Source organism: Alosa pseudoharengus, unplaced genomic scaffold (genome assembly GCF_046254945.1).
Source record: "Alosa pseudoharengus isolate Yale_2024_CS ecotype anadromous, Long Island Sound unplaced genomic scaffold, YU_APseudo_1.1 YU_APseudo_1.1_scf_20, whole genome shotgun sequence".
Taxonomy (NCBI): domain Eukaryota; kingdom Metazoa; phylum Chordata; class Actinopteri; order Clupeiformes; family Clupeidae; genus Alosa; species Alosa pseudoharengus.
Window position 1 is genome coordinate 31,203,250 of NW_027468664.1, and position 27,539 is coordinate 31,230,788.

Here is a 27,539-nt window from a genome sequence, read left to right on the forward strand (position 1 = left end):
GGTAAAGTGAGCCTCTGAGGATTAAGGCCGTCGCTGACTGCAGATGTCGCAGTGATTAGAGGACGCGAGGGGCGGAAGCCCAATCTGACCACGTGCAGAACGAATAGTATTTATAGGCGGCCAGCAGCAGGAGCGTGTAATCAAACGAGAGGAGAAGCACGGTGTCTGTCAGCTTCCCTCTTTCACACACACACACACACACACACACACACACTGATACACACAGAGCTCACTTTCATCTATATGTTTATGTATAGATGAGGTCTCTGTAAAGCTCATATATTACGGCGTCTGAAAGTATATGGTGAGGAGTCGGAGTGATATATTCAGAAGCCTCAGTATACTTTTGGAAGCACCGCCTTCTATTTGTCATCGTAAATGATTTAAATTGGGTCACTGTTTTTGTTTTAGCTCACCTGAAGCAAAATGATTCAAAATAACTTGCTTCTCTTCATTTTTTAATTTTAAATGTGTGTTACCATATGTGTCATATTTCAACTCTGTTTGAATGAGAGTGCATAATCTGCTGTTACTACACTGACTGAAGAAAATAGTCAGTCTAAAGTCTCCTGGGCTTCCAGTAAGAAATGCACATTCCTCTCTCACGAGGTGATGTATGCTCTTTTGACCCCCGTCGTTCCACAATTTGGTACATGCCACTAGTGACCCTGCTGGTATTTGACAACTGGGGTCGGTCCATGGTCACAGGTGTTTGGGGGGGAGCGGGGGGGGGGGGGTTATGGCACATCAATTAGGTTGTCAGCACAGAGGAAATGAGAGTGATGGTGTGGACAAATGTGGCCTATCAGAGAGCAGGAGGGGGCACTGGGGACTTGATGACAGGTGATTGGCTACTCTTCAGGGGCAGGTGCAGGGCATGAGAGACTGTGAGATGACCCCCTATTGCTACCTTGGTATATATACACATTACACACACAACCTGGGATGCACACACATGCGCGTGTGCGCGCACACACACACACACACACACACACACACACAGACACATTCACACACACACATGCATTTTGGGGGATGGCCAATACTAAATTCAATCAGATTCATAGCCTACATCCTGATGTGTTGATATTGAGGCAATGATTCCATGCAAAGGCTTGGGCTTCAGGGCCCCCTGACCCCTTGGGCCCCTGGGCCTGGGCCCGGTAGGCCCGTGCAGTAATCCATCCCTGCACCCCTCGCTTCCTCTCCTCTGCCTCTCTCTCCACTCCTCTCTACTTCCCTCCTCCTCTCCTCTCCTTCTCTCTCCACTCTTCTCTTCTTCTCTCCTTCTCTCCTCTCTCCCATGAAAGATGGACAGGGACAGGGGACAGTGTGGGACTTTGCAGATAGATGGATGGACGCTAAACTGCAATGATCTCTTGCATCTCAGACATAATAAAGCAGCTGCCTGGGAGCAGAGGATTTCTGCACTAAAAAAAAACCTTATCTTGAATCAAGTCATCGAATGAACTTTGAGTTTCTGTGTACTGTACTGAGCTGAAGAGAAAACATTTCTTACTGTGTGTGTGTGTGTGTGTGTATATATATATATATGTGTGTGTGTGTGCTTGTGTGTGTGTGTGTGTGTGTGTGTACTGAAACTGTCTGTCCTGCCGGAGTGATGCTGAGAGGATTTAATTGCTTGTTTATGAGCTGCCCAATGGGGGAGGTGCGTGAGCTGCATTATTAATGGCCTGGCTTGTCTCACATGGGCCATGTATCATACACTTTATGTGTGTGTGTGTGTGTGTGTGTGTGTGTGTGTGTGTGTGTGTGTACCTGCATGTGAGTGAGGTTTGTGTGTGAGAGAGGCAGAGAATGATGAGATAAGAGAGAGTGTGTGTGTGTGTGTGTGTTTGTGTGTGTGTGTGTGTGTGTGTGTGTGTGTGTACCTGCATGTGAGTGAGGTTTATGTATGAGCGAGGGAGAGAATGATGAAAAAGGTGTGTGTGTGTGTAAGAGAAGGCATGGAGGAATAACGTCTTGCCCAGCTGAGTTAAGCAGCATCTTCTCTGCACTCAGTCTTCCTGTCCATTACTGAAGGTCAGACCTGGATGGAGGGGTCGTGTCGGATGTCGATATGTGTTACACTAATGAGCTCTCAGCACCCCTTCTTGCCAGGAAGCTGGTCCTGACAGACAGCTGAGGAAGGAAGTACATGTCTCACATGCATAAGGACTCGTACTTGAGCGTCCATTTTGTGATCATCTTCATAATCCATTAAACACTTCCTGCCTGGCTGTGTTTCCCGTTTTTCACAGTTCAAATGAGTGCACTCATGCACTCAAATCATACCTGCCATTACACAAGTAGAGACATACTTCCTAATTCCGCAGTTTCTTGTATGTCTCCACGTCCACAAAACGAACCTGTTAGCCTTTCTTTTGAAGTCTGTATTGAGACCATTTCAATGTCTGCCATTTCTATCTCTGTTCTCTTAGCTTTCTCTGTGCTGAACTGTTTGTCTAGCTTTGGTCTACGTAGCTTCTATCTTTCTCTGTGCTAAACTGTCTGTCTAGCTTTCTATTGGTCTATATGTATCTTTTATGTTTGTGTTGAACTGTCTTTCTAGCTTTCTATTGGTCTATATGACTGTATCTTTTATCTTTGTGTTGAAGTGTCTTTCTAGCTTTCTATTGGTCTACGTATCTTTTATCTTTGTGTTGAAGTGTCTTTCTAGCTTTCTATTGGTCTATATGACTGTATCTTTTATCTTTGTGTTGAACTGTCTTTCTAGCTTTCTATTGGTCTGTATCTTTTATGTTTGTGTTGAACTGTCTTTCTAGCTTTCTATTGGTCTATATGACTGTATCTTTTATCTTTGTGTTGAACTGTCTGTCTAGTTTTCTATTGGTCTACGTATCTTTTATCTTTGTGTTGAAGTGTCTTTCTAGCTTTCTATTGGTCTATGTAGCTTCTATCTTTCTCTGTGCTAAACTGTCTGTCTAGCTTTCTATTGGTCTATATGTACCTTTTATGTTTGTTGAACTGTCTTTCTAGCTTTCTATTGGTCTATATGACTGTATCTTTTATCTTTGTGTTGAAGTGTCTTTCTAGCTTTCTATTGGTCTACGTATCTTTCTCTGTCTGGCTCTGTGTCTGGTTTTTGGATGTCATGTCGGCTAGTATATTGATGTCTCTCTCTCTCTTTGGTGTTGCAGTCATGCGGAGGAACACATTCGTGGCGGAGGGGTGCTGCGGGAAAGGATCCAGAAACGCCCTAGAGGAGCTCTACAACTCAACGCAGGTGAGCCAGCAACGCTTTTTGACCCTCACAGGCCCCTGTAGCTCCTTTGTGCTACTGGCCCAGCATCGTTTTCTGTTTTCTTTTTTCCTGTTGTGGCCAGCCAAGATTTGCTACAAGTTGAAAAGAGAGCAGAATGACATTGAGGACAGGTGGAGCAAGGCCAACCTGCTGTAGTTCTAAAGGATGTACTGTGTGGTGTGGATGGACTATGTGTAGTCCCTGGCCTTGGTCAAGAGTGTGTTTGTGTGCTAGTAGTTGTCATATGATACTTGTACCAAACACTACGTATGATCCATAAGAGTTTGTATTAAGATTATGTGTGTGTGTGTGTGTGTGTGTGTGTGCATGTTGTCTGCATGCGTTTTGAAACGTGGCTGTAAAGACCAGGCAGTGGAGATAGAGTGCGGAACTTTATATAAGATACTCACCCAGAAAACTCAAAAAACTCACTCTCACAGACTCAACTGAACACAAGGCAGCCCAAACATAATGACAAAAGCAAAACAACATTAGATCCATTTCTCCATGTTTATTATGCAGCCAGAGACCCGAGATGCCCATAATATCCAAACCTAATGCATCTCAGCTGGGAGGAGGAGGAATTAGAAACCGGCGTTTGAATTAGAGAGAAGCAGAGTGGAGTTGAAATAAAGAATTACAAAGCGTCCTCCTTCTCTTCCCCTCTTTTCACTCTCTCACCTGCCCTGACATTCTATCCATCTCTCTCTCTCACTCTCTCTCTCTCTCTCTCTCTCTCTCTCTCTCTATCTCTACCAAACCCTACGAGTGCTAGCAGTATCCCACTTGCTGTTTCAGCATCTCTTCACTCCACTCAAGGTTAGAAGAGTCTGTCCTCTGCAGCTGCCTTTACAAGCCACTGATTGACGAGGACCCTGACAGCTACATTCCGTAGCCGTGCCAACAGTTCCGTTGACACCCCCCAACACCCCCCCCTCCCTCTCCACTAACACACACACACACACCCCCCCCCCCCCCAAGGAGTGTCAAGGAGTGATTGGGTGTGAGGAGCAGTTTGGAAGGCATTCAGGCAGGAAGTGGTGACGGGAGAATTAACCCCATAACAGCTGGCCGCCGACAGAGCTGTCTCAAGGACATATCGTCTCTCCTGGGAAAGTCTTGAAGCTGCACACAGGATGTCTTTAAGGGAGAGGCAGAGGATGACTTTCTCTCTCTCTCTCTCTCTCTCTCTCTCTCTCTCTCTCTCTCTCTCTCTCTCTCTCTCTCTCTCTCTCTCTCTCTAAAGGTGATGATACACAGGGCAACTTATAGTGGGTTGTCACTTTCTGGTAGCAACAATTTGGTAGCCAGGGGCAACCGGGCAACATTAATGTCGAGCCCTGCTACTGATGATTAAAGTTCTTTAAAGTTCACCAAAAATGGTGATCAATATCAATAGAAACATGCCAAAATCACAAGAACATTGCCCAGCAACATTGCTCAAAAAGTTGCCTTGTGTATCATCAGCTTAACAAGCTCTCTATCTGTTTCTCTCTATCTTCCTCCCTCTCTCCCTCTCTTTCTCTTCCTCTCTTCCTCTTCTTCAGTGCAGTGAGTTGTATCAGCATGACAAAATGTTGACATTGCCAAATCAAATACAGAACTTAAATATAGATTAGAGAGAGCTAGTTATCTCTGTACTTGTACTCTGCACAATGACAATAAAGTTGAATCGAATCTAATCTATAGCATAGTATATCACATATATACGAATCTCTCTCTCCTCTTTCACACACACACTGTCTCTAGTCTCTAGTCCTCTACTCGAAAGGTTAAGTTGCCATCCGAGATGCCCGTTAAACTAATCCATCCATGTGGAGAGCATGTCCTGTTTAAATGCCTTGGGAACAGCAACACCCATGCTTCTTCTTAAAATAGTGTGTAGTGTCTAAGATTAGGCCGAACATAAAATCTGTTAATACATGTGAAAAGGTTATTTTCCATGAGGGAGTTCTCGGCAGGTGCCTATGTTAGGCCCCATTCATGTATTTCTGGTCTGGGGTAGGGGGGTGGGGGGTGAGGGGGGCATATGATGCATGCCTTTGGTCAGCCCCTGGGCCAATCAAACGCTCTTTTGTGCGTCATGTGACGTATGCGGAGGCTACAAGGTCTCATTGAGGGCTGAACTGTGGCGCTCACAGGGTCCGTGTGGATCTTGGAGGAGCTCCAGGTGTGAGATGTGCCGCACCACACACCTTCTCTTAGATACTCTCACTCACACACACGCACACACTCTCTCTTTCTTGCTCATACACACTCTCACTCTCTCTCACTCACACACACACACTCTCACTCTCTCTTTCTCGCTCACACACACTCACACAGTCTCACTCTCACTCTCTCACACACTCTCACTCTCTCACACACACTCACTCTCACACTCTCACTTTCTCTCTCTCTCTCTCTCTCTCAATTCAATTTAATTCAGTTCAATTCAAAGATGCTTTATTGGCATGACAAATAATTAGACATTTGTTTTATCAAAGCAATTATTACATAAAGATACCAGAAAATGTAAAGATACAAAACATAAACATATCGACAGATTCAAGAAATCAGAATAGGCTCTCACTCCATCTCTCTCAGGTGGTCTCTCAGTCTGTCCAGCTCACTTCCTGTTTGCCGTCTTTCTGTCTTTGTCTTTTTTTTAACATTTCATGTTGTTTGTTTCCGCAGCTCTTCATTTCGATCTTTGTCCATTTGTCTCTCAGTTACTCTCTTTCTTTCTCTCTCTCTCCATCCAATTTGTGTCCCTCTCTTCCCTCTCTTCTTTTGTCCTCCTCATTCAACCTCTGTTTCACACAAGCACACACACACACACACACACACACACACACACACATATGTATTTATATATATGTGTGTATATATATATATATATATATATATATATATATATATATATATATATATATATATATATATTTATACAGTCAGTTTGGAGTGGACAGATCCAAGATAGCAGAAAGCATCATGGATAAGAACAGAACCATTATCTAGTGAATGACATTTATATAGTTATTCACTGTTATTATCTAGTGAATTAAATTTTTCAATTTAATTGTACTTATAGAGCGCCAAAACACATGTCTCATGGCGCTTTACAGAGTGTTAGACAATCAGAATGAAACTTATATAGTTATTCACTGTTATTATCTAGTGAATTACTCATATTTACTGTTATTATCTAATGAATGACCACTAGTTATTCACTGTTCAGTGTGCTATTCAGTGAACCATGGATCTCTCCAGTCCACTCTATAACTGTTTTCAGACACTATATGCGGATCTTTTGGCAAATGGATGTCCGACCCTTCGGGTGATTCAGATATGGTGCTTATGCAAACATTAAACGGTCATTATGTGTGAACGACACCGACGCACATGAACAGAATCTCTGTGTGGTTGAACAGGTTGAACGTGCACATGAACAGAATCTTCGCTTCGTTCACACACACACACACACACACACACACAGAAACATGAATAGGTATTGCACAGACACACTAACATATGCACATGGTCATGCATACACATGTATGTGTTGAAAACAAGCATTCACAAACAACATATTTACACACACACACACACACACACACACACACATGTGTAGTGATCGCACATTCTCACACCTTTCATTGCTGCAGTAAACATAATGCTCCAGTTTGGCCTTATTGCATTAGTAGTAGTTGGGCCTAGAACAGCAGGTGTCAACTGCTTACCTTAATAGCCATTTAACACACACACACACACACACACACACACACACACACACACACACATTCACACAGCATGGTTTCTCCAATGGCTGGTTTCATTTTCTGCTGTGGTGGCTAATGCAGCCTGGCTGTTGGAGATTATCAGTTATCTGATTAGACTGGGGTGCAGCAAGACCCCTGAGCACAGCAGTGTCTGTGTGTGTGTGTGTGTGTGTGTGTGTGTGTGTGTGTGTGTGTGTGTGTGTGTGTGTGTGTGTGTGTGTGTGTGTGTGTGTGTGTGTGTGTGTATGGTACTTCATACATGGTGATGTCCTGGGGACCTATTCTTTTTGATGTGGCACAGACAAGTTATTATTAGGTTTTGCTATTTCAATGCTGATTCAAAAACGTTACAGAGCATGTGTGTGTGTGTGTGTGTATCCTTACATCCTTACATTCTTACATTCTGTGTTGTTCTGTCTATGTGATACTATGATCACAGTTGGCTGGATCTGATGTTCAGGCTTGTGTGTGTGTGTGTGTGTGTGTGTGTGTGTGTGTTCTCATTGTCCTATTATTACTTTAATAAAGAACTTGTCTCGCTAGCATGAAGAGGTTAAAAAAAGATGCTGAAGACGCAGGTGTGTCTGTGTGTGGGTGTGTGTGTGGGAGCTGTTGGTGTTCAACCACATCTAATACTTCCTGCCTGTTGCCCCCTGCTGAATACATCACTGTAGCTCACTGTACCCAGTCTTAGCAACACACACACACACACACACACACGCACGCACACACATGCACACACACACACACACACACACACACACACACACACACACACACACACACACACAGAGGTAGTAAAAGTATTCTGTTTAGATTTTACATGCGGTCTGCAGTTTTATATTGAGGCATTTATTCAATTTATGGGCACAGTGACAGGTACTAAAAATAATGCAGACAGATCACTTTTATACACTCCCCCCCCCCCCCCAACCCACACCCACACACCCTCCCCCCACCCACCCCCACACACACACAAATGTCATGCACACAAACAGTCTCACACACACACACACACACTAAACCTCGTACACACACAAACACACACACACACACACACACACACACACACACACACACATACATGCAAACACACAGTTTCTCACAGGGATTCTATATTGAAACAACAACTAGCTTACTGGTGTGAAGTATAGAGTGTCCCAGTGACGCCACTTCCATTTGCCTCCATGGGACCTATCTTTAAAAAAATTTGAACGCCAGTCTATGGCGAAAAAGAAATTATTTTCTGGTCCCGGTTGACTTGTGCCTTGAATTACCCATATGATGTTTGTCAATTTTAAAGACAATTTTTCATGTAAAGACATTTGCCGTTTGTTTCATAACTATTGAATTACAACATTGTGAAAGATCGTAATTCCAACGACTACAAACCCATCAGTCGCGCTAGTGACGTTAGCTCATTCACAGCCACACTAGATTGTACAAGCATACCAGCAACAGGTCTTAATTGGGCTTTCCTTGCCGATGAAAATACCATGAGTCAGAGGATTAAACACATCAGGTAAGTTGTATTCGTCCATAGACTGTACATTAGATAATGTTAAGTGACATAGCAGGCAGCAAGATGCAACCGTTAACTAGCATAACAGCTAATCTTATCGTTAATTACGTTGGTGACAAACATCGTTCGAGACGAGAGATGTAGTCCACTGAGCGGATTTGCACAAAACCAACATAACTTTTGAAGTCTATCGAACAACAGTACTTTCTTGACGTGAAAAATTATCTTTTAAATTCACACACATCATATGTGAAATTCGTGGCACAATTCAAACTGGACCAAAAAATAATTGTTATCTCTCCATTAGCTCCCGTTCATATTTTTTTGAAAGATAGGTCCCTTGTAGCGGAAGTAAAACAGAAGTCACTGGGTGTTTAAGCTTTAAGATATTTATGCTTCCAGTTATGAAAGGAGAGAATGAAGACAAAATGGATGGACTTACTCAATGAATGAATGAACGAATGAATGAATGAATGAATGAAGTTAGGAGAGGAAATGGTAGAAGCATGGAGAGGCACCCTGGCCAATGATCTTCCTGTGCTGTTTAGTGCCTGGTCAGGGCCATATGTTTGGACTGTACGTGTGTGTGAGGCTGTGTGTGTTTGAACTGTACGTGTGTGTGAGGTTGTGTGTGTTTGGACTGTATGTGTGTGTGAGACTGTGTGTGTGTTTGGACTGTACGTGTGTGTGAGGTTGTGTGTGTGAGGCTGTGTGTGTTTGGACTGTACGTGTGTGTGAGGTTGTGTGTGTTTGTTTGGACTGTACGTGTGTGTGAGGTTGTGTGTGTTTGGACTGTACGTGTGTGAGGTTGTGTGTGTTTGGACTGTACGTGTGTGTGAGACTGTGTGTGTGTTTGGACTGTACGTGTGTGTGAGGTTGTGTATGTGAGGCTGTGTGTGTTTGGACTGTACGTGTGTGTGAGGTTGTGTGTGTTTGGACTGTACGTGTGTGTGAGGTTGTGTGTGTTTGGACTGTACGTGTGTGTGAGACTGTGTGTGTGTTTGGACTGTACGTGTGTGTGAGGTTGTGTGTGTTTGGACTATACGTGTGTGTGAGGTTGTGTGTGTGAGGCTCTGTGTGTTTGGACTGTACGTGTGTATGAGGTTGTGTGTGTTTGTTTGGACTGTACGTGTGTGTGAGGTTGTGTGTGTTTGGACTGTACGTGTGTGTGAGACTGTGTGTGTGTTTGGACTGTACGTGTGTGTGAGGTTGTGTGTGTTTGGACTGTACGTGTGTGTGAGGTTGTGTGTGTGAGGCTGTGTGTGTTTGGACTGTACGTGTGTATGAGGTTGTGTGTGTTTGTTTGGACTGTACGTGTGTGTGAGGTTGTGTGTGTTTGGACTGTACGTGTGTGTGAGACTGTGTGTGTGTTTGGACTGTACGTGTGTGTGAGGTTTGTGTGTGTGAGACTGTGTGTGTTTGGACTGTACGTGTGTGTCAGACTGTGTGTGTTTGGAGTGTACGTGTGTGTGAGGTTTGTGTGTGTGAGGTTGTGTGTGTTTGGACTGTACGTGTGTGTGATGTTGTGTGTGTTTGTTTGGACTGTACGTGTGTGTGAGGCTGTGTGTGTTTGGACTGTACGTGTGTGTGAGGCTGTGTGTGTGTGTTTGGACTGTACGTGTGTGTGTTTGAGGCTGTTTGTGTTTGAAATGTACGTGTGTGTGAGGTTTGTGTGTGTGAGGCTGTTTGTGTTTGGACTGTACGTGTGTGTGAGGTTGTGTGTGTGTGTTTGGACTGTACTGTACGTGTGTGTGAGGTTGTGTGTGTTTGTTTGGACTGTACGTGTGTGTGAGGATGTGTGTGTGAGGCTGTGTGTGTTTGGACTGTACGTGTGTGTGAGGATGTGTGTGTTTGGACTGTATGTGTGTGTGAGGTTGTGTGTGTTTGTTTGGACTGTACGTGTGTGAGGCTGTGTGTGTTTGGACTGTACGTATGTGTGAGGATGTGTGTGTTTGGACTGTACGTGTGTGAGGATGTGTGGGACGCTGGCTGATAGGGGTTGGGGATGTTTGGTATCAATCTTACTCTTTTCTTCATCTTTTTCTCTTTTTTCTCTCTCTCTGTCTGTGGACTTGTGTGTGTGTACACACACACACACACACACACCATCATTGTTTATTCCCATCCCCTAGGGATCAATAAAGTATCAATCTATCTATCTATCTATCTATCAGCTGACTGAAGGTGTAGAAGCTATCTGAATGCAGTGTGTGTGTGTATGTGTGTGTGTGTGTGTGTGTGTGTGTGTGTGTGTGTGTGTGTGTGTGTGTGTGCGTGCGTGCATGCGTGTGTGTGTGTGTGTGTGTGAGGTAGAGAGAGAGAGAGCATTACCACAATGGAAGGAATGGAGGAAATAGAGCATGGGAGAGCATCAAAGAAAGAGATAATAGGTAGTGTCTGTATACTGTATGTGAGTGAACATTTAGTACACAGGGGATGTCTGAAATAAGCTGTGTTTGTGCATTTCGGTGTATGTTTGGCAAACTCCAACCAGCAGTATTTACCTTGGATGTCTCACAGTATACTATTTTGGTGTGTGTTTAGTATTAATGTGTGTGTGTGTGTGTGTGTGTGTGTGTGGTGGACATGGCTGGTTGCATAGGCGGGTGCATATAAGAGCATGTTGCTGGACAGAGTCATTGGAAACTTCCTCTGTAGTACTGATGGCATGGGAGACAGCGCTCTTTTACTGGCACGTTCCCTCTCTTCCCCCCTTCCCTCTCTCTCTCTCTCTCAATACATAAGAGTTCAAAGATCAACAAGGGCACCTATTTCAGGTACATACAGTAAATTATATTATGAGTATATATGAGAATAACCGGCTATATTCCCCCCCCCCCCAACACACACACACACACACACACACACACACACACACACACACACACACACACACACACACACACACACACACACACACACATGTCCCATTCCAGAAGAGGGTGGGATTCGGGGTTTGAGGGGGAATTTTACACTCTCAGCTCCTGAGTACTGTCTAAGGAGTGGGACCATACTGGGGAGTGGATGCATTCTGGAAAAGCTGACTTTTTGTCATAAAACATTACTCTGGTTTGAATGTTGCTTTTATGTGAAGGGTGTGTGTGTGTGTGTGTGTGTGTGTGTGTGTGTGTGTGTGTGTGTGTGTGTGTGTGTGTGTGTGTGTGTGTGTGTGTGTGTGTGTGTGTGTGTGTGTGTGTGTGTGTGTGTGTGTGTGTGTGTCCGACAGAGTGTATTTTACGTCTGGATGATAGAGAGAGAGAAATTGTCTTCCATTCCTCCAAAAAGTAACTAAGCAAAAGAAAGAAGCCATCAATTTACACACACACACACACACACACACACACACACACACACACGTGCACACACACACACACACACACACACACACACACACACAAATACAGCATGTAGCCTCATTGTGTTGCTCATCTTCACGGCTTTCAGTGAATGTCTGGGCTTGGATGTTATTTTCACGGCTTTCACCTAATGTGAGGAGAGAACAAAGGACAGAGAGAGAGAGAGAGAGAGAATTGTGAATTGAAAGAGAAGTGTGTTATAAGTAGAGAGAGGGAATGAGTGCGTGTCAGAGAGAAAGATGATGATTTGAGAGAGCCGTAGACATGACAAGACAGAGAGAAAGATGCAAGAATGGAGAAAAGGAAAAATAGTCCATTACAGTGTGGAGAGAGAGTGTGTGTGTGTGTGTGTGTGTGTGTCTGTGCACACACACTCCCATGTCAGACAGACAGTCACGTCATTCCAGCAGGAAGCTGTCTAATGCAGGTCGGACAGATAGAGAGAGAGGGAGAGAAAGGTTAAGAGAGGTGGAAAGCAAGGGAGAGAGTGAGAGGTGGAGAGAGAGAGAGAGAAATATGGAGGAGAGAAGGGGTACAGAGAATGAGAGAGATGCCGAGGTGGAAAGCAAGAGAGAAAGAGATGGAGTGAGAAAAAGATGGAGAGAGGGGTGGAGAACGAGAGAGTGAGAAGAAGTGAGAGAGGAGAGAGAGAGAGAGAGAGACAGAGAGACAGAGAGAGAGGCACAGAGAGTCATTAAGAGTGTGCCAGTAGGAGGCTCAGACCTCTGGCATGCAGCATTCCGTTTACTGAGCAAACAGGCAGGAGGACAGCGTAGCCTCACACACACACACACACACACACACAGGCAAATGTGTGTACACATAGATTTGCTATGGGTAGAGAAGAGAGCATCAGTTGAAGAGCGGTGAGATGGGAGGGCGAGTTGACATATATACACAAACAAGCAGATCTGGATAGCTGCACTGCTATATACCTATCTCTGAGAAATGTGTGCTTGCATGTGTGTGCTTGTACCTGCTATTTATTTAGTAGCACTGATTATGTGTGTTTGTGTCTGTGTAAGAGAGAGAGTGTGTATGTGTGTAAGAGAGAGAGAGAGAGAGAGTGTTTGTGTGTGTGTGTGTGTGTGTGTCTGTCCAGTGGCTGTGTATGATGCATCGCTTCATAGTCAGTGTGATTCACCACCCCCCCCCACCCCCCCATGTCTCCCAGCAGCCTACCGCAGACATCACCCCAGCATTCGGCTGCGAACCACTGCAGAAATAATTGATGAAAAACTGTCTCAGGTCCAGACACTTCAGAAACCAGGAAAATCCACAAATAGAGAACTAGACTTAGGCCACGTCCACACAAAAATGACGGGTATATGTTTCCCTACCGCTTTCAACACTTAAAACACCGGCAAAAAAAACCTTGTGTATACACAGAGATGAAACCGACAGAAAGCGATGTAGTGCATATGCCAGGCCAGATGATGGCGCTGTGACCACTCTGGAACTTGGTTTAAAAAAAAGATCGGTTTTGGGCTCCTAAAACGCCAGGGTCATGTGGACGAAAGACCAAACCAATAAAAAGTTACCGTTTTTTTTTTTTTTTTTTTTAAACCTCCTCGTGTGGACAGGGCCTTAGCTAACTGCTAATGCTAACCGATAACCTACAGCTTTACATTGGCTCCCCGCTAGCTCATACAGCTACAGTTAATATGGGGGATTTTACACATAGACAGACATGTCAGCTTACACACACACACACACACACACACACACACACATACTTCGCAAAGATAACTCGAACTGGACATGTCATTTCTGTTTGGCTAATAAATCACCATGGCTGTACAGTGAGAATAGCTGTTGGCCCTCATGTTTCACACACGTGTAAAGATAGAAGTCGATGTGTGAACGGAGCGCAGGACTGTACATTACACACACACACACACACACACACACACACACACACACACACACACACACACACACACTGTTGATAGCCTATGCCTCGTTCCTGACTACTGGATTCTTCTGTGGGAATAGAAGTTATAAGACCTTATAAGCCCTTCCAAAGTGGCCAGTATGTGTGTTTGATGGAGAGAGAGAGAGTCAATAAAGAGAAATGGAGGATGCAGACAATGACTCACGCGTCTGTTCATGTCATTTTGCCCTTTCTCCAGGAAAAAGGAGGGAGGGTTTCCCTCTCTGTAATACCACAGAGTCACATGAGCTGCACACACAGTCACACCTCTCATGTGTGTGTTCCTTTGTGTGTGTGTGTGTGTGTGTGTGTGAGAGAGTGAGAGAGATGGAGAAAGAGGGTATTTCCATCTGTAAAAGAGGTAGAGAGTTGATTAACTGTCTAATGAAAGGGAATCTGCCTCATAAAACGCTGTCTCACACACACACACACACACACACACACATACACACACACACACACACACACACACACACTCACACACACACACACACACAATACATAATGCATAAAACAGAAAAATAGACATTGTATATAACTGATGTTATAACAGTTAGTAAATTAATCTCCAAAAAATAAATCGTTAGACTTGATAACATCATGTTTAGTCAAGTTGAATGCATGACTCTGTAGTCGGAGACAGTCAATAATATGGGGTGAAGAAGTAATTTAGTTAATATTTTGTGGATAAATTGGGTCTAAAATAAATATTGTTATTGTTGAAAGGGTGTTTCATTAGCATAATTGTTCAAAATTGATTTCATAAAGATTAATTTTTTTTGATAGTAAATTAAATCTTAATCATGGAGATGGGAAATATACCCTGAATTATAGAATGACCCACACACACTTATGAAAGTTTTCAAACAGCAAGCAAACCGTGTAAAGCTCATACTCATTTGCTCATTTTTGCTCATGGAAGAACCAATCTGCAAATTAGACAAATGCCTATATATGCAGAAAATATAAACGCATTCCTAGATCCTCTGTGTGTGTGTGTATGTGTGTGTGTGTGTGTGTGTGTGAGAGAGAGAGGCGGGGGGTGGAGGGATGGTAGGGGGCTTCTATGGGATGGAGATAGGTGGGGGGGGCTGGTTGGGGGCTGGTTAAGGAGGTGGGGGGGATACAATCCATTACATAACAGGTCAGTCTCAGGTCATGTTAATGTCACAGCTCTATCTATAACAATCTATAACAACACTTTTCTATCAACACTCCTCTATCCACCTCTCTCTTATAGTTTACTTTTGTTAACATTTAGTGTGTGTGTGAGAGAGAGAGAGAGAGAGAGTATGTATGTGTGTGTGTGTGTAGGCTACTCATACACCTGTGCATGTATGCACAATGGATGTCAGTTGGAAGAGATCTTGTAGGAGACAGGAGGAGGCCAGGACTATATGAAGAGAGAGAGAGAGAGAGTGGGATAGCATGACCTTGACCTTGGAGGACTGGTGTTACGTCTGGTGCAGCCACAGGATAAACAGAGAGAGGAAGAGATCATAACAACAGATTGCAAGGACATTGTGAACAAAGATGCAGTAGGAAATAAATTGCCAAGGGTAGAGGGAGAGAAGCTAACCTTTTGTGTGTGTGTGTGTGTGTGTGTGTGTGTGTGTGTGTGTGTGTGTGTGTGTGTGTGTGAGAGAGAGAGTGTGTGGCCATTCAAATGCAAAGTCCATGCTCAAAGCACCTTAAGCCTTGCATGCTAATAATCCATCTGATTGAGTTTTTATTTAAAAGCGTAGACTACCCGTTGGGACACGATTGAAAGTTTGACTATTTCATCCTTCAGCAGCTCTAGTCTCACAGCTCTGTCTGGTTTGTTGTAGTCAGTCAATGGGAGCTTGTGGGCACAGTTATTTACAAGAGAAGTCATGAGAACGTGCAGTACTCCCAAACGCTCGTTATCCATTTCACAGCGCAGCGGCACAAATCGTGAAGGCCTTATAAAAGCTTTCAAACAGCAAGCAAACAACCGCTAATACTCATTTTAATGCATGAGTCTCACAGACCTTAAGCTGATGATGCATGGGGCAACTGTTTGAGCAATGTTGCTAGGCAATGTTCGTCATTTCTGTGGTTCTGGCATGTTCCCGTTGATAGGGCAACAAGGAAAGGAAAGTTCCCAAGGAAATTCCTTTCAGTCAAAAGCATGTTTGTGCATGAAAGGCAATTACCGTGAATCACAGCTAAGCTTTGCATCCTGTTTGTTATGGGGATATGAGTCGTGGGCAAGGATGATTCTGTGTGGCTCAGGTGAGATTGGGAAGTCTTAACAGACTTTGTTGAGTAGACAGAGTTCTGAGATATTTCAGTGCTGCCTCTTTCTCTCTCTCTCTCTCTCTCTCTCTCTCTCTCTCTCTCTCTCTCTCTCTCTCTCTCTCTCTCTCTCTCTCTCTCTCTCACACACACACTCACACACACACACACACACACACACACACACACACACACACACACACACACACACACACACACACATACACACCCCACGCATACTGTATGAGTGCAGTCATAGGTGAGAGGTCGCGGTGTCAAAAGACCACCAAGTTCCTGTTCCATGAGCTCACATTTGGTTGTTATGGCGACGTGAGGTATATGTGGAGACATTTATTTTTTTCTTAGCTCAACCACAAAGAGGAGAGCTGTCCCCTCATCTCTACCCCCTCCCTCTCTCTATCTAACTATCTCACTCATGCACAGACATTTCTATAGTCTCTCTATCAGCGTATCTCTCTCATATCTTAATTACTGCAGTCTTGCCTTGTAGCTGTATGACTCAGCTTTGAATGCAGATGAATCTCGGGCTTTGTTTTCTAACTGTATGCCGAAAGAATGGCTGAGACCCCTTGCTGAAAAAGCGGCACATCTCAAAGGGAGATGAAAAAGTCTTAAAAAAGTGATATGGCGTCAGACTAAAGAAAAATGGAGGCACCCTGGGACAAAAGAGCCCGTGTTGACAGCGATGACAGAGAGAGAGAGGAATGTACTCGTTTCTCTGATGTGACAGACATGAAAGGAGACGGCCTGCTTTTCATAAGCATGTGACGGGAGAGGCTCTCAGTCATGCAGGTAGGAAGACAGGAGGAGAGGAGGAGAGAAAAGAGGGAAAGGCACTCAGTCATGGAGATTGGGAGAGGAAAGGAGAGGAGGAGGAGATGAAAAGACAGAGAGAGAGAGAGAGAGAGAGACAGAAAGAGGCACTCAGTCATGCAGATAGGGAGACAAGAGGAGAGGAAAAGAGAGGAAGGGAGGAGCGAGGGAGGGAGAAGGGGGAAAAAAGAAGAGGTGAAGAGGTGAGGAACATGAAAGAGAGGAGGGGAAAGGGTGAAAGAAGATGAGAGCGAAGGATGAATGAGGGGACAAGTGTGTAAAGGAGTGCAGCAAAGTGGATGGAAAGAGGGAGAGAAAAGCAGGGGAGAGAGAATAAAGTGAGAGAGGTGAAAGACGGAAGAGAGGGGGAGAGGTGAAAGACAGAAGAGGAAGAGAGGGGGAGAGGTGAAAGTAAGAGAAGGATGCCGACCAAACAGAGGAAGGCACACGTCCGTGAAAGAGAAATACATTCTTAAAATCTCATTGGTATTCACAGACACTTTTCTGGTCTCTGGAGAGTCTCATAAAAAAAAAAACTCCCTAGAATGAACTCAGACAAAGAGGAATAAAACCTTCATTAGGTTATGGTGCATCAAGAAAATCCTGATATAAAGAAAATCTATTGCCGAAAGCCAGAGGAACAATTTGTTGCATTGGGCTATCATGTGGTGATGAAAAATGGATGAGTTAGAGAGAACTGACTTGTGCCTTTGGGACTAAGTTTGTTTTTGTTGCAGTGGGCGAGCGATGAGCTGGGGCTCTGGGTTGTTTTTGTTTTGCTTCAAGGGAATTTGACTTTAATTTGGTAATGAAACAAAAATGAAACAAAATGCTGTGTTAACTTTGTGTTTGTTTTCTGTGTCCCTCTCTCTCTCTCTCTCTCTCTCTTGGTGTCTTTGCATCCTTTGCTTCTCCTTGCTCTTCATCTTTCCCTTCATCCATTTCCATCCCTCGTTCTTCTCTTTCCTCTTCTTTCTCTATTCTTTCTCTCTCTGTTGTTGTGTTCTTTCTGCCCCCCCCCCCCCAATCTTAATCTCCATCTTATCCACATTCCGGCACTTTCTCTTTATCTTCTTTCTTCTGTCTGTTTACTTCCGTTTCGTTGCTCATACCTCTTCCTCCATATCTCCTCAATGTCTCTTTCTCTTTCTCTCTCTCCCTCTATCCCCATCTCTTTATTTCACCCTCGCCCACTTTTTCAACTGTATCTCTGTCTCTCATCTTCCTCACTCCTCCCTCTCCATCTATCACTCCCTCCATTTCTTCATCTCTCCATTTCCCCTACATTCCCAACCCCAACTTTTCCTCCCTCCCTCTCCCTCCCTCTTCCTCCATTTCTTTCTCCCTCTCTCTCTCTCTCTCCTTCTCTCTCCCTCTCTCCATCCCTCTCTCTCTGCCCCAGACGGAGTTCACGGCGGCGGCGCTTCTGCACCAGGCTCGTCGGGATCGCGTCTCGGCGGCGTGCCGCGCTCACTCGGCCTCCAGCCGACAGCGCCGCGTGCTGACGCCCGGTGACCTGCGCCACCTGCTGGTGGACGAGACGCACCGCCTCATCTACTGCTACGTGCCCAAGGTGGCCTGCACCAACTGGAAGCGGGTGATGATGGTGCTCTCGGGCGACGGCAAGAAGTACACCGACCCCATGCAGATCCTGTCGTTCGAGGCGCACGTGCCGGGCAACCTGCGCTCGCTCAGCCAGTACAGCATCGGCGAGATCAACCGCCGCCTCAAGGGCTACCTCAAGTTCCTGTTCGTGCGCGAGCCCTTCGAGCGCCTGGTGTCGGCCTACCGCAACAAGTTCACGCAGCGCTACAACACCTCCTTCCACCGGCGCTTCGGCACCAAGATCGTGCGGCGCTACCGGCAGAACGCCACCGAGGAGGCCATGCGGCTGGGAGCCGACGTCACCTTCCGCGAGTTCGCCGCCTACGTGACGGACCCGGCCACGCAGCGCGAGGGGCTCAACGAGCACTGGCAGACGGTCCACTCGCTCTGCCACCCGTGCCTCATCCACTACGACGTGGTGGGCAAGTACGAGACCCTGGAGGAGGACGCCGCCACCGTCCTGCGGCTGGCCAACGCCGAGGACGTCCGCTTCCCCGCCTACGCCAAGTCCACGCGCACCACCGACCAGATGGCCGCCGTGTTCCTCCGCAACGTGAGCGTGCAGCAGCAGCAGCAGCTCTACCAGCTCTACAAGATGGACTTCCTCATGTTCAACTACTCCACGCCCAGCTACCTGAAACTAGACTAGACACACACACATGGACACACAAACACACACACACACACACACATACACACACATGTACAAACACTCCACACACACACACACACACACACACACACTGAGAGTGAAAACATATTACCAAGCTGGGCTTCCTTCTTGGTAAAAAGCAAAGAAGAGGAAAACAAGATGGATTGATCTTGTTCTTGAATCTTGAATTTACCCTTGGGGATCAATAAAGTATCTATCTATCTATCTATCTATCTGATGGAAAAAGGGAAAACTTGATAAACTGTCTTCATGCAGGGTAGGGGTTCGACTAAAAAAAAAAAAAAAAAAAAAATGAAACAGGACAAAATAACGGACAAAAAAGGGTATGGAGCCTGGGAGGGCAGGGCCTAATTTTTGATTGGACCAGAGGGTTGTCAGTCAGTGGAGAGCAGAGCTCACACATGAAGAGTGAGGTGCTGATTGGTCAGTTATATTCCATTAGTTAGCATGTTTCCAACCAAAAGGTTCACAGCAAGTTTACAATCCAAACATCATCACTCATAAACACAAATATGTGAGGTGTGTGTTTGTGCCAAGTTTTCGCGTCGAGGCCATATTTTTGTTTCATAAACAACGCGGAGGTGGATTGACACAAATGCTCACCCATGAACTGGTCAGATCTGACCCTCACGCCTAAAGCCGGCCTGTGTCTGGCTGACGATGGGAAATCGGTCTCCATTAAACGGCAAATCACACCCCAGCTGGACATTCCTCTGATCCACTCCAAGCTGGCTTTTCTAGCGGGAGGGTGTCACTGCCCATGTGGACAGGCCACATTTGGGACTTGGCACCTGAGACTGAAGGACCTGTGCTGACCACAGAAAGACATCTCACTCCTCAGCTCCTGAATTCTGGCTCTCGTGTTTGGGTTTTTGTCTTCTGTGTTTCTGTGTGTGTGTGTGTGTGTGTGTGTGTGTGTGTGTGTGTGTGTGTGTGTGTGTGTGTGTGTGTGTGTGTGTGTTAGTGCTTGGCCAATGGCCTTGTCCAGTCCTTTGTGTTCAAATGAGGACACAGGAAGTTGTCTTGTAAACAAAACAAGAAGTGTCCTTTTTGAACTTTGGTCACACAACCTCAAATGTGAGTGATGGGCCCTCGCTCCTCCCATGGACTCAAGACGGAAGAGATCGGCCGTGGGGTCAAAGGTGACGACACCTGTGGTTAACAAACAGCCCAAGACCCACCAGCTCGATCAGAACCCTCGCTGCCATGACCCTTTTATTAAATTAAGGATTTTATTTTCTCTTTTCTTTTTATTTTGTTGTTTTATTGTTTTTATTTTTATTGTCTTATGCAAAGTTGCTGCGAGCAGCACAATAATGATCATTAAAAAAAGAAAAAAAAGATTTATTTAAATTTTTTGGAGGTAGACGCAAGAAAAAGGGGGTTCTAGTAATTATTATTATTTCATTTTTTTTCTTGGGAAGCACAGATTGCTAGTATCCACCACCACCGGACAGCTGACTCTCAGCCAGCTTTGGGCCGCATGGAGCCCGGATGTGGGCCAGACTCGCTGGCTTCAGGGGCTGGTGAAGGTTCTAAGTGTCTCTCGGTTTGTGTTTGTGTAGTATGGCGTGCTGCTGGTGTTGCTGGCTCTGTGACTGGTGTGTGTGTGTGTGTGTGTGTGTGTGCAATGCTGTGGCTTTGCTGGGCCTTTGTGTTCCGTGCTTGGAGACTCGACTCCTCATTGTCCCGCCCACGCTGGGTTCACTGACAGGGTGTTTGCTGCCTTCCAGCCCAGGATAATACTGGGGGGGCATATACGCATATATATGTCTTCTGTATATATATGTATGTGTGTGTATATATATATATATATATATATATATATATATATATATATATATATATATATATATATAAATTGCTGTCTGAAATGTATAAATACTCTCCAGTTCTCACACACTCCTTTTCCACCCACTCCTCTTCACTTTTATGTTGATCTCTCTCTCTCTCTCACACACACACACTCACACACACACACACGCATGCACACACACACGCATGCACATAGCCACAGACACACCAGCATCTATAAAAACTCTTCACTTTTCTGTCGCTCTCTCTCTTTTTCTCACACACACATACGCACACGCCCAGACATACACACACACACACATATATAGCCACAGACACAGCAGCGTCTATAAAACAGGTATCCACCCAGTGACATCCTGAGAGGTCACTCATCCATCCCTTTGTGTTTATTCATTCTGATGTCTCTCTTTCAAGCAAATTCTCTTCAAAGCAAATGGGAGATTTTATGTGGAAACTCGTCTTCGCCTTTTCGTTGGGGACTGCACAATGGCAGAGCAGGGAAATGATGATGAGAGAGTTTATTTATGTGTCTGAAGCGTCTGATGTTTGCATGTCTGCCTTTGCTAAACACACACACTCACACACACACACACACACACACATACGCACACACACTTACCCCTGTTGACAGGAAGTGGAAGAGACAATCACCCAGAACAAGCCTTGTCTCATGCCATCTACTCTGAATCATCACAAGGAGAGAGAATGGGAAAAGGAGAAGGGAAATATCATTTGATATCATGACAAGTGCCGTCAAAACAGCAAAGTGTACACAAACGACGTCCTCTGCTGGACCGAATACATACACTGCCTTCTGTATGGAGATTGTGATGATTTAATGTGATGAATTAATAACTCGTCATTCCACCTCAGAGACCTAACGGATACAACTCATAACAGCAAAGACACACACAGACACCCAACCCCTTCTGCTGTTGTTTGGCTCTATGTTTTCCTTTCATCTGTTTGATCATTCATGAGAAGCTCCTTATAAGGAGTATTTGTTCCCTGCTACGTGAGGTGATGTTGAAATGGGTACCTCCACAAGGGCCTGTATTTGCAAGTACGCTTCAGTGAACCCAGCCAATGACAAACTCCCCCCAAAGTCATAAATGTCAGCCATTTATGCCATAAATGGTTGCGAGCATCGGGTGCGAACATGCCAGACAGAACACAAAGTCACGGACAGAGTCGTATCGTTTTGGGTGTGACTTTGAATTTTTTGGTGTTCTCACGTACCAAGTTGTGTTCTTCAGGCGGCATCACGCTGGCACCACACTCCGTGCATACATATCATGATGGTTTACAACGCCATATCTCCTGACAAACACATATACTCACACACACACACACACACATATTTACATCTCAGGATTCATGAGGCCGCTTAACTTACGGTGCCTTTTAGTTAGATCCCTAGAGAATTCCTATACAGACACGAACACACACACACACACACAAAGAATTCACAATCAGCCTATTTCTGTCTCATATATGAAAAGCTTTACTAGCTTTAGTGCATCAAATTCATTGTGAAAGTCTAGACAGCAAAACAGGTTTCATTTTTTATCTTTCTCAAATAATTTTTTCCTCTCCTGCACTCATTTTCAAAGGCAAAACTCTGGCGATTTTTCACATAGATCTCCATTTCTCGAGCTCACCAAGTACTGTTGATACGCAGCTACCTAGCTCTAATTACTGCAGCCAACTATAGCAGCAAGGTAGCTACAGTGTTACATTCTGGGGGCACCTTTAAAATCGTGAATCATGTAAAAAATCGCCAGAATGAATGAGACAGCTGGTGCTACAGTAAATATGTCATATCCATTCTTAGAGTGCCTTTATCTTCTTCTTAAAATGCCCAGTACATGCTTACACACACACACACAAACAACGTTATGGTGTGTAGCTACTGTAAAAGGTGTCTTGTTCAAAGCTTTGTTGTGAGCTGTTCAATATTATGAATTTTAAGCCGTCTGCTAGAACAGACTGACTTTCTGTAGGCTGGATACTGTGTGTGTGTCTGTGTGAGAGAGAGAGTGAAGAAGGCTGTAGTCAATAAATCAGTGATGTTGAGAGCCAAATGTAGCTTCTGCGGTCCTGCTCTGTAATTTTATGTCATCAGAATGTCACGTGAGTTATGGCCTCGGTGTGTGTAGGTGTGTGTGTGTGTGTGTGTGTGTATCTCCACTGGGAAGCCATGATAAGGAGACATGTGTCCTCACCCAATAAATGAACCCTTCGCTCTGTCAACATCTCAGTACACATGAGGACGATACCGCATCACATTCCAGTGTTTGATAGACGAGATCAGTGTGTCTTGTCTTTTCTGCATTACTGAGAGAAATCACAACAATGCTTTTGGGAGTAACAGGCTGCATTTGTGTAGAGTGGACGCTGCATGGGCTGCATGATTCTGTCCCAGGAGGGCCGCTTCACGTGCTGCTTTTCCTCCGAGCTCAGCAGTTATTTCTCTGATTAAGACATGCAGATCTGCAGAGAGGAGGCTGTTAGGCCATAATTAATCACCAGTTTAAAACTTTTCCCGAAATCGTGTGTCTCTCATTGTAAAGTAGTAGAATGAGGTCTTGTCCTCTGTTCACAAAGGTGTTAACAGATTGAATTTGGGGTTCATCCAGTCTGTGTGTCCGTGTGTGTGTGCAAGCAGAAGGCTGTGCCTACAGTAGAACTGAATGGCGGCAGATCTTTAGGCTAACTGCACTCCTCTTTTGCTCCCCCTCACTCCCATTTCATATTTATTTATTTATTCCTGTTGCCATGGTATCACACGTGGATTCTGTCTGGTGCTCATTGCATAAAGGCTCCTGCTGGTTCACTGAGTCCAGTCAAACTTCACCAACACAAACTACAGCAAACGGCAAACAGCTCCAGCAACTGTACAGACTGTGTGTTGGAGGTCCATATGTATCCCTTTGGGGAATGTGTCCTGTGGGTCTTTCTGGGTCTCTTCTTGCTTCCCAATAAAGATGAAACAAACTGAAAGGGTCAGTCTGGTGTCTGTTCATTGGATAATCACTGAATCATGTTTCTCACACAATACTCAATGATACAGATGTTGCACACAGCAGTCAATGGTTGTAAACTACTCAGTGCAGATCTATAGATTGATAATTAGGCTAGTCAAGACAATGTTTTTTTGTTTTTTAGCGAAACATAGCTTGGTCTCATGGCAGATCACTTCCAATTCACATTTAGTTCTTCATCTATTTTCTGTTTGTGAAAAGGTCCCCACAGGGCTTGAAAAGGGGCATCCAGGACATTAGAGCATGTCAGGATTTATTTCACCCAAACCTCTAGTGATGAAGTGCGCTGCAGATCACAGCAACAGCAGCAACACCACAAAGCATTACATTTATATATTGCCCATCTATTTTCTAGGCGCCCAAGTGCTTTACAGTAAATCTACTGGGCTGCTTGGTTTATTTTCTCCGTATTCTGCCAGTTTCACTGTGTACCGTGTGACCGTGTGAGTGTCTATCGGCCAGTTTTAGCAAAAGAGTGCTATTTTTTAAACCAAGTGTCAAATTACATGGAGGTGCCCTTAAGCCTACCCTCTGGATCGATGCCCAGCAACGCACGGAGGGTGGCACAGGGCATGTATCTCTGTAAGTGGGCCCTATTTGCCATGGTGCTGTGTCAGAGGTTGACACCAGCCCTCGGTGCCAAGCAGGGGTCTGGGCACCAAGTTGTGCCAACTGGTGTGCCAATCAACCTTCATGCATGTGTCCCTATATGCCAGGTCTGTTTTCTGCTGTCGCCATGGAGATACACCATGGATATATTCTTTTTTTTTTGTGGCAGTCGGGCGGTGGAAGAGAAGGATATGATTTTTTATTTCCTCCCTCTTAATCCTAACCACGTCTATAAATTCCCCACCAAGGACTGCAGATTTGCACTGTTGTGCGAGAGGGTGGATATTTACTCTGATTTGGAGTATATAAAGATCTGAACACAGCAGTCTCCGTGTCACACACACACTCACACAAACACACACTTTCTCTCTCACACACACACACACACACACTCTAACGCTGCTCGGCCAGACCTCAGTAAATACATTTCAGATCGCTGTTTACTTGATTTGTGCCTCGGCAAATCAAAAGGTAGACTGGGGTGCTGAATCACAGTCAGGTCTAAATCCTTTGGAAATGTTTGTTATACAGTCATCAGTGCCATAGTATTTATTTGCTACAAAGGGCTCCAACATAAATTCGGGGCAAGTCTTCACCTGTCTTACTGTAGCTCATACATTGTAAACACAAATATTTCATTAATCCATGGCATGTCACAGGTATAAGCACACACACACAAATACATGCACACACACTCACAGAGAGAGGGACACATACTGTACACACACAGACACACACACACACACAAACACGTGTACACACACCCACAGAGAGAGAGAGACACAAACACACACACACACACACACACAGGGAGAGGAATGGTGATGCAGATGCCTCGCAGAATGGCTGGAATCCGTAGCCGTCGGGAGCAGATGTCATTGAAGCCCGTCCAACATGGCTGACCTTGCGGAGCACGCCAGGCCGACCGCCCTGAGTCGGCGAAAAAAGTCCCCCCCCCCCCCAATCACTCTGATTATACATCTGCACTGCTGAGCGCCGCACTTCCTTTCAAGTGGGACCTTTGAGGAATGGACTGATGAGAGTTCTAAAACGAGAGCAAGGGAAAGAGAAGGAGAAACAGAGAGAGAGGGAGAAAGAGAGAGAGAGAGGGACAGAGAGAGACAGAGAGAGAGAGAGAGAGAGAGAGAGGGACAGAGAGGGAGAGAGAGAGAGAGCAAACAAAAAAAAAAGACTTTCATGGTTCCTGCCCTGTTCCCTCTCATTAATACACACTAAAATAGGCCTGACAGGCGGGATGAGTGTCGGCACGTTTCCGAGTGAGGCATCGAAAAGAAAAGAGCTCCCAGTGAACACAGCGTTCTCACAGCGGGGCGACACAGCATGTGGCTGCGCTCACTGGCACTTGATGGGACCAGAGGAAACACTTCCAGAATGGCAGTGCGCTCAAACACATGTGCACACACACACACACGCACACACACACAAAGATGTAAGAGTTCTATCATCTACCATCACACTCACACACACACACACACACAAAAGAGTCTTGTCATCTGCCATTACACACAGACAAGCATTTTAAATCTCACTACTGCTTCCTTTATTCATAAATCCCTTGCCCCACACACACATTCACACAGACACACATACATACACACACACAAACACACACAGACACACATACATACACACACATACACACACACACACACACACACACAAACTCAAGCAAACACATACACACACACACACACACAAACAAACTCTCTCTCTCACACACACACACACACACACACAAACTCACACACACAGATCTGTCACCTTTTTGAAGTCGTATGTTTTTCTTTTCTTCTCATGTGAGTCCACTTTGAAGACTATTCTGTTTATACTGCTGCTGTCACCAACACTTGTCCCTCCTCCTCCCCCTGATCCTCCACCTCCTCCTTCTCCTCCTCCACCTCATCCTCCTCCTCCTCCTCCTCCATCACTACATCCTCCACCTCCTCCTCCCCCTGCTCCTCCACCTCCTCCTTCTCCTCCTCCACCTCATCCTCCTCCTCCTCCATCACTACATCCTCCACCTCCTCCTCCCCCTGCTCCTCCACCTCCTCCTCCTCCACCTCATCCTCCTCCTCCTCCTCCTCCATCACTACATCCTCCACCTCCTCCTCCCCCTGCTCCTCCACCTCCTCCTCCTCCGCCTCCTCCATCACTACATCCTCCTCCTCCTTCTCCTCCACCTCCTCCTTCTCCTCCACCTCCTCCTCCTCCTCATCCTCCTCCTCCGGCTCCTCCATCACTACATCCTCCCCCTGCTCCTCCACCTCCTCCTCCTCCGCCTCCTCCATCACTACATCCTCCTCCTCCACCTCCTCCTTCTCCTCCACCTCCTCCTCATCCTCCTCCTCCGGCTCCTCCATCACTACATCCTCCTCCTCCTCCTCCACCTCCTCCTTCTCCTCCTGCTCCTCCACCTCCTCCTGCTCTCCCTCCTCAGTGGAGGTTTGTTGGCCCTTTGCTGAGTGTCTTATTGATTAGAACACACACCTCCAGCACATGGATCACTGAAGACCCCTCGGCATCCCGCCCAAGTGTGTGTGTGTGTGTGTGTAATAGTGTGTGTGTATGTGTGACTGTTTGTGTGTGTGTGTGTGTTTGTGTGAGTGAGTGAGTGCATGTGTGTGTGTGTGTGTGTGTGTGCGTGTGTGTGTAATAGTGTGTGTGTATGTGTGACTGTTTGTGTGTGTGTGTGTGAGTGAGTGAGTGCATGTGTGTGTGTGTGTGTGTGCGAGTGTGTATGCGTGTGTGTGTCTGTGTGTGTGTGTGTGTGTGTGTGTGTGTGTGTGTATGTGTGTGATGTATTGTGTGTGGGGATTTCCTCCAAGGTTAAACAGGCGTCTCC

General features: G+C 45.4%; 1 protein-coding gene across 2 annotated transcripts in view; it reads left to right on the forward strand.

The window, feature by feature from the left end:
- Nucleotides 1-20,952, forward strand: part of chst11 (carbohydrate (chondroitin 4) sulfotransferase 11) — a 43,514-nt gene extending 22,562 nt beyond the window's left edge. For both annotated transcript variants that reach the window (XM_076297095.1, XM_076297096.1), the window contains exons 2-3: nt 3,162-3,247; nt 18,333-20,952. In XM_076297095.1, the coding sequence (XP_076153210.1) occupies nt 3,162-3,247; nt 18,333-19,184 (938 nt within the window). In that variant the 3' untranslated portion in view covers nt 19,185-20,952. The remainder of the gene's footprint in view (nt 1-3,161; nt 3,248-18,332) is intronic.
- The last annotated feature ends 6,587 nt before the right edge of the window (nt 20,953-27,539 follow it).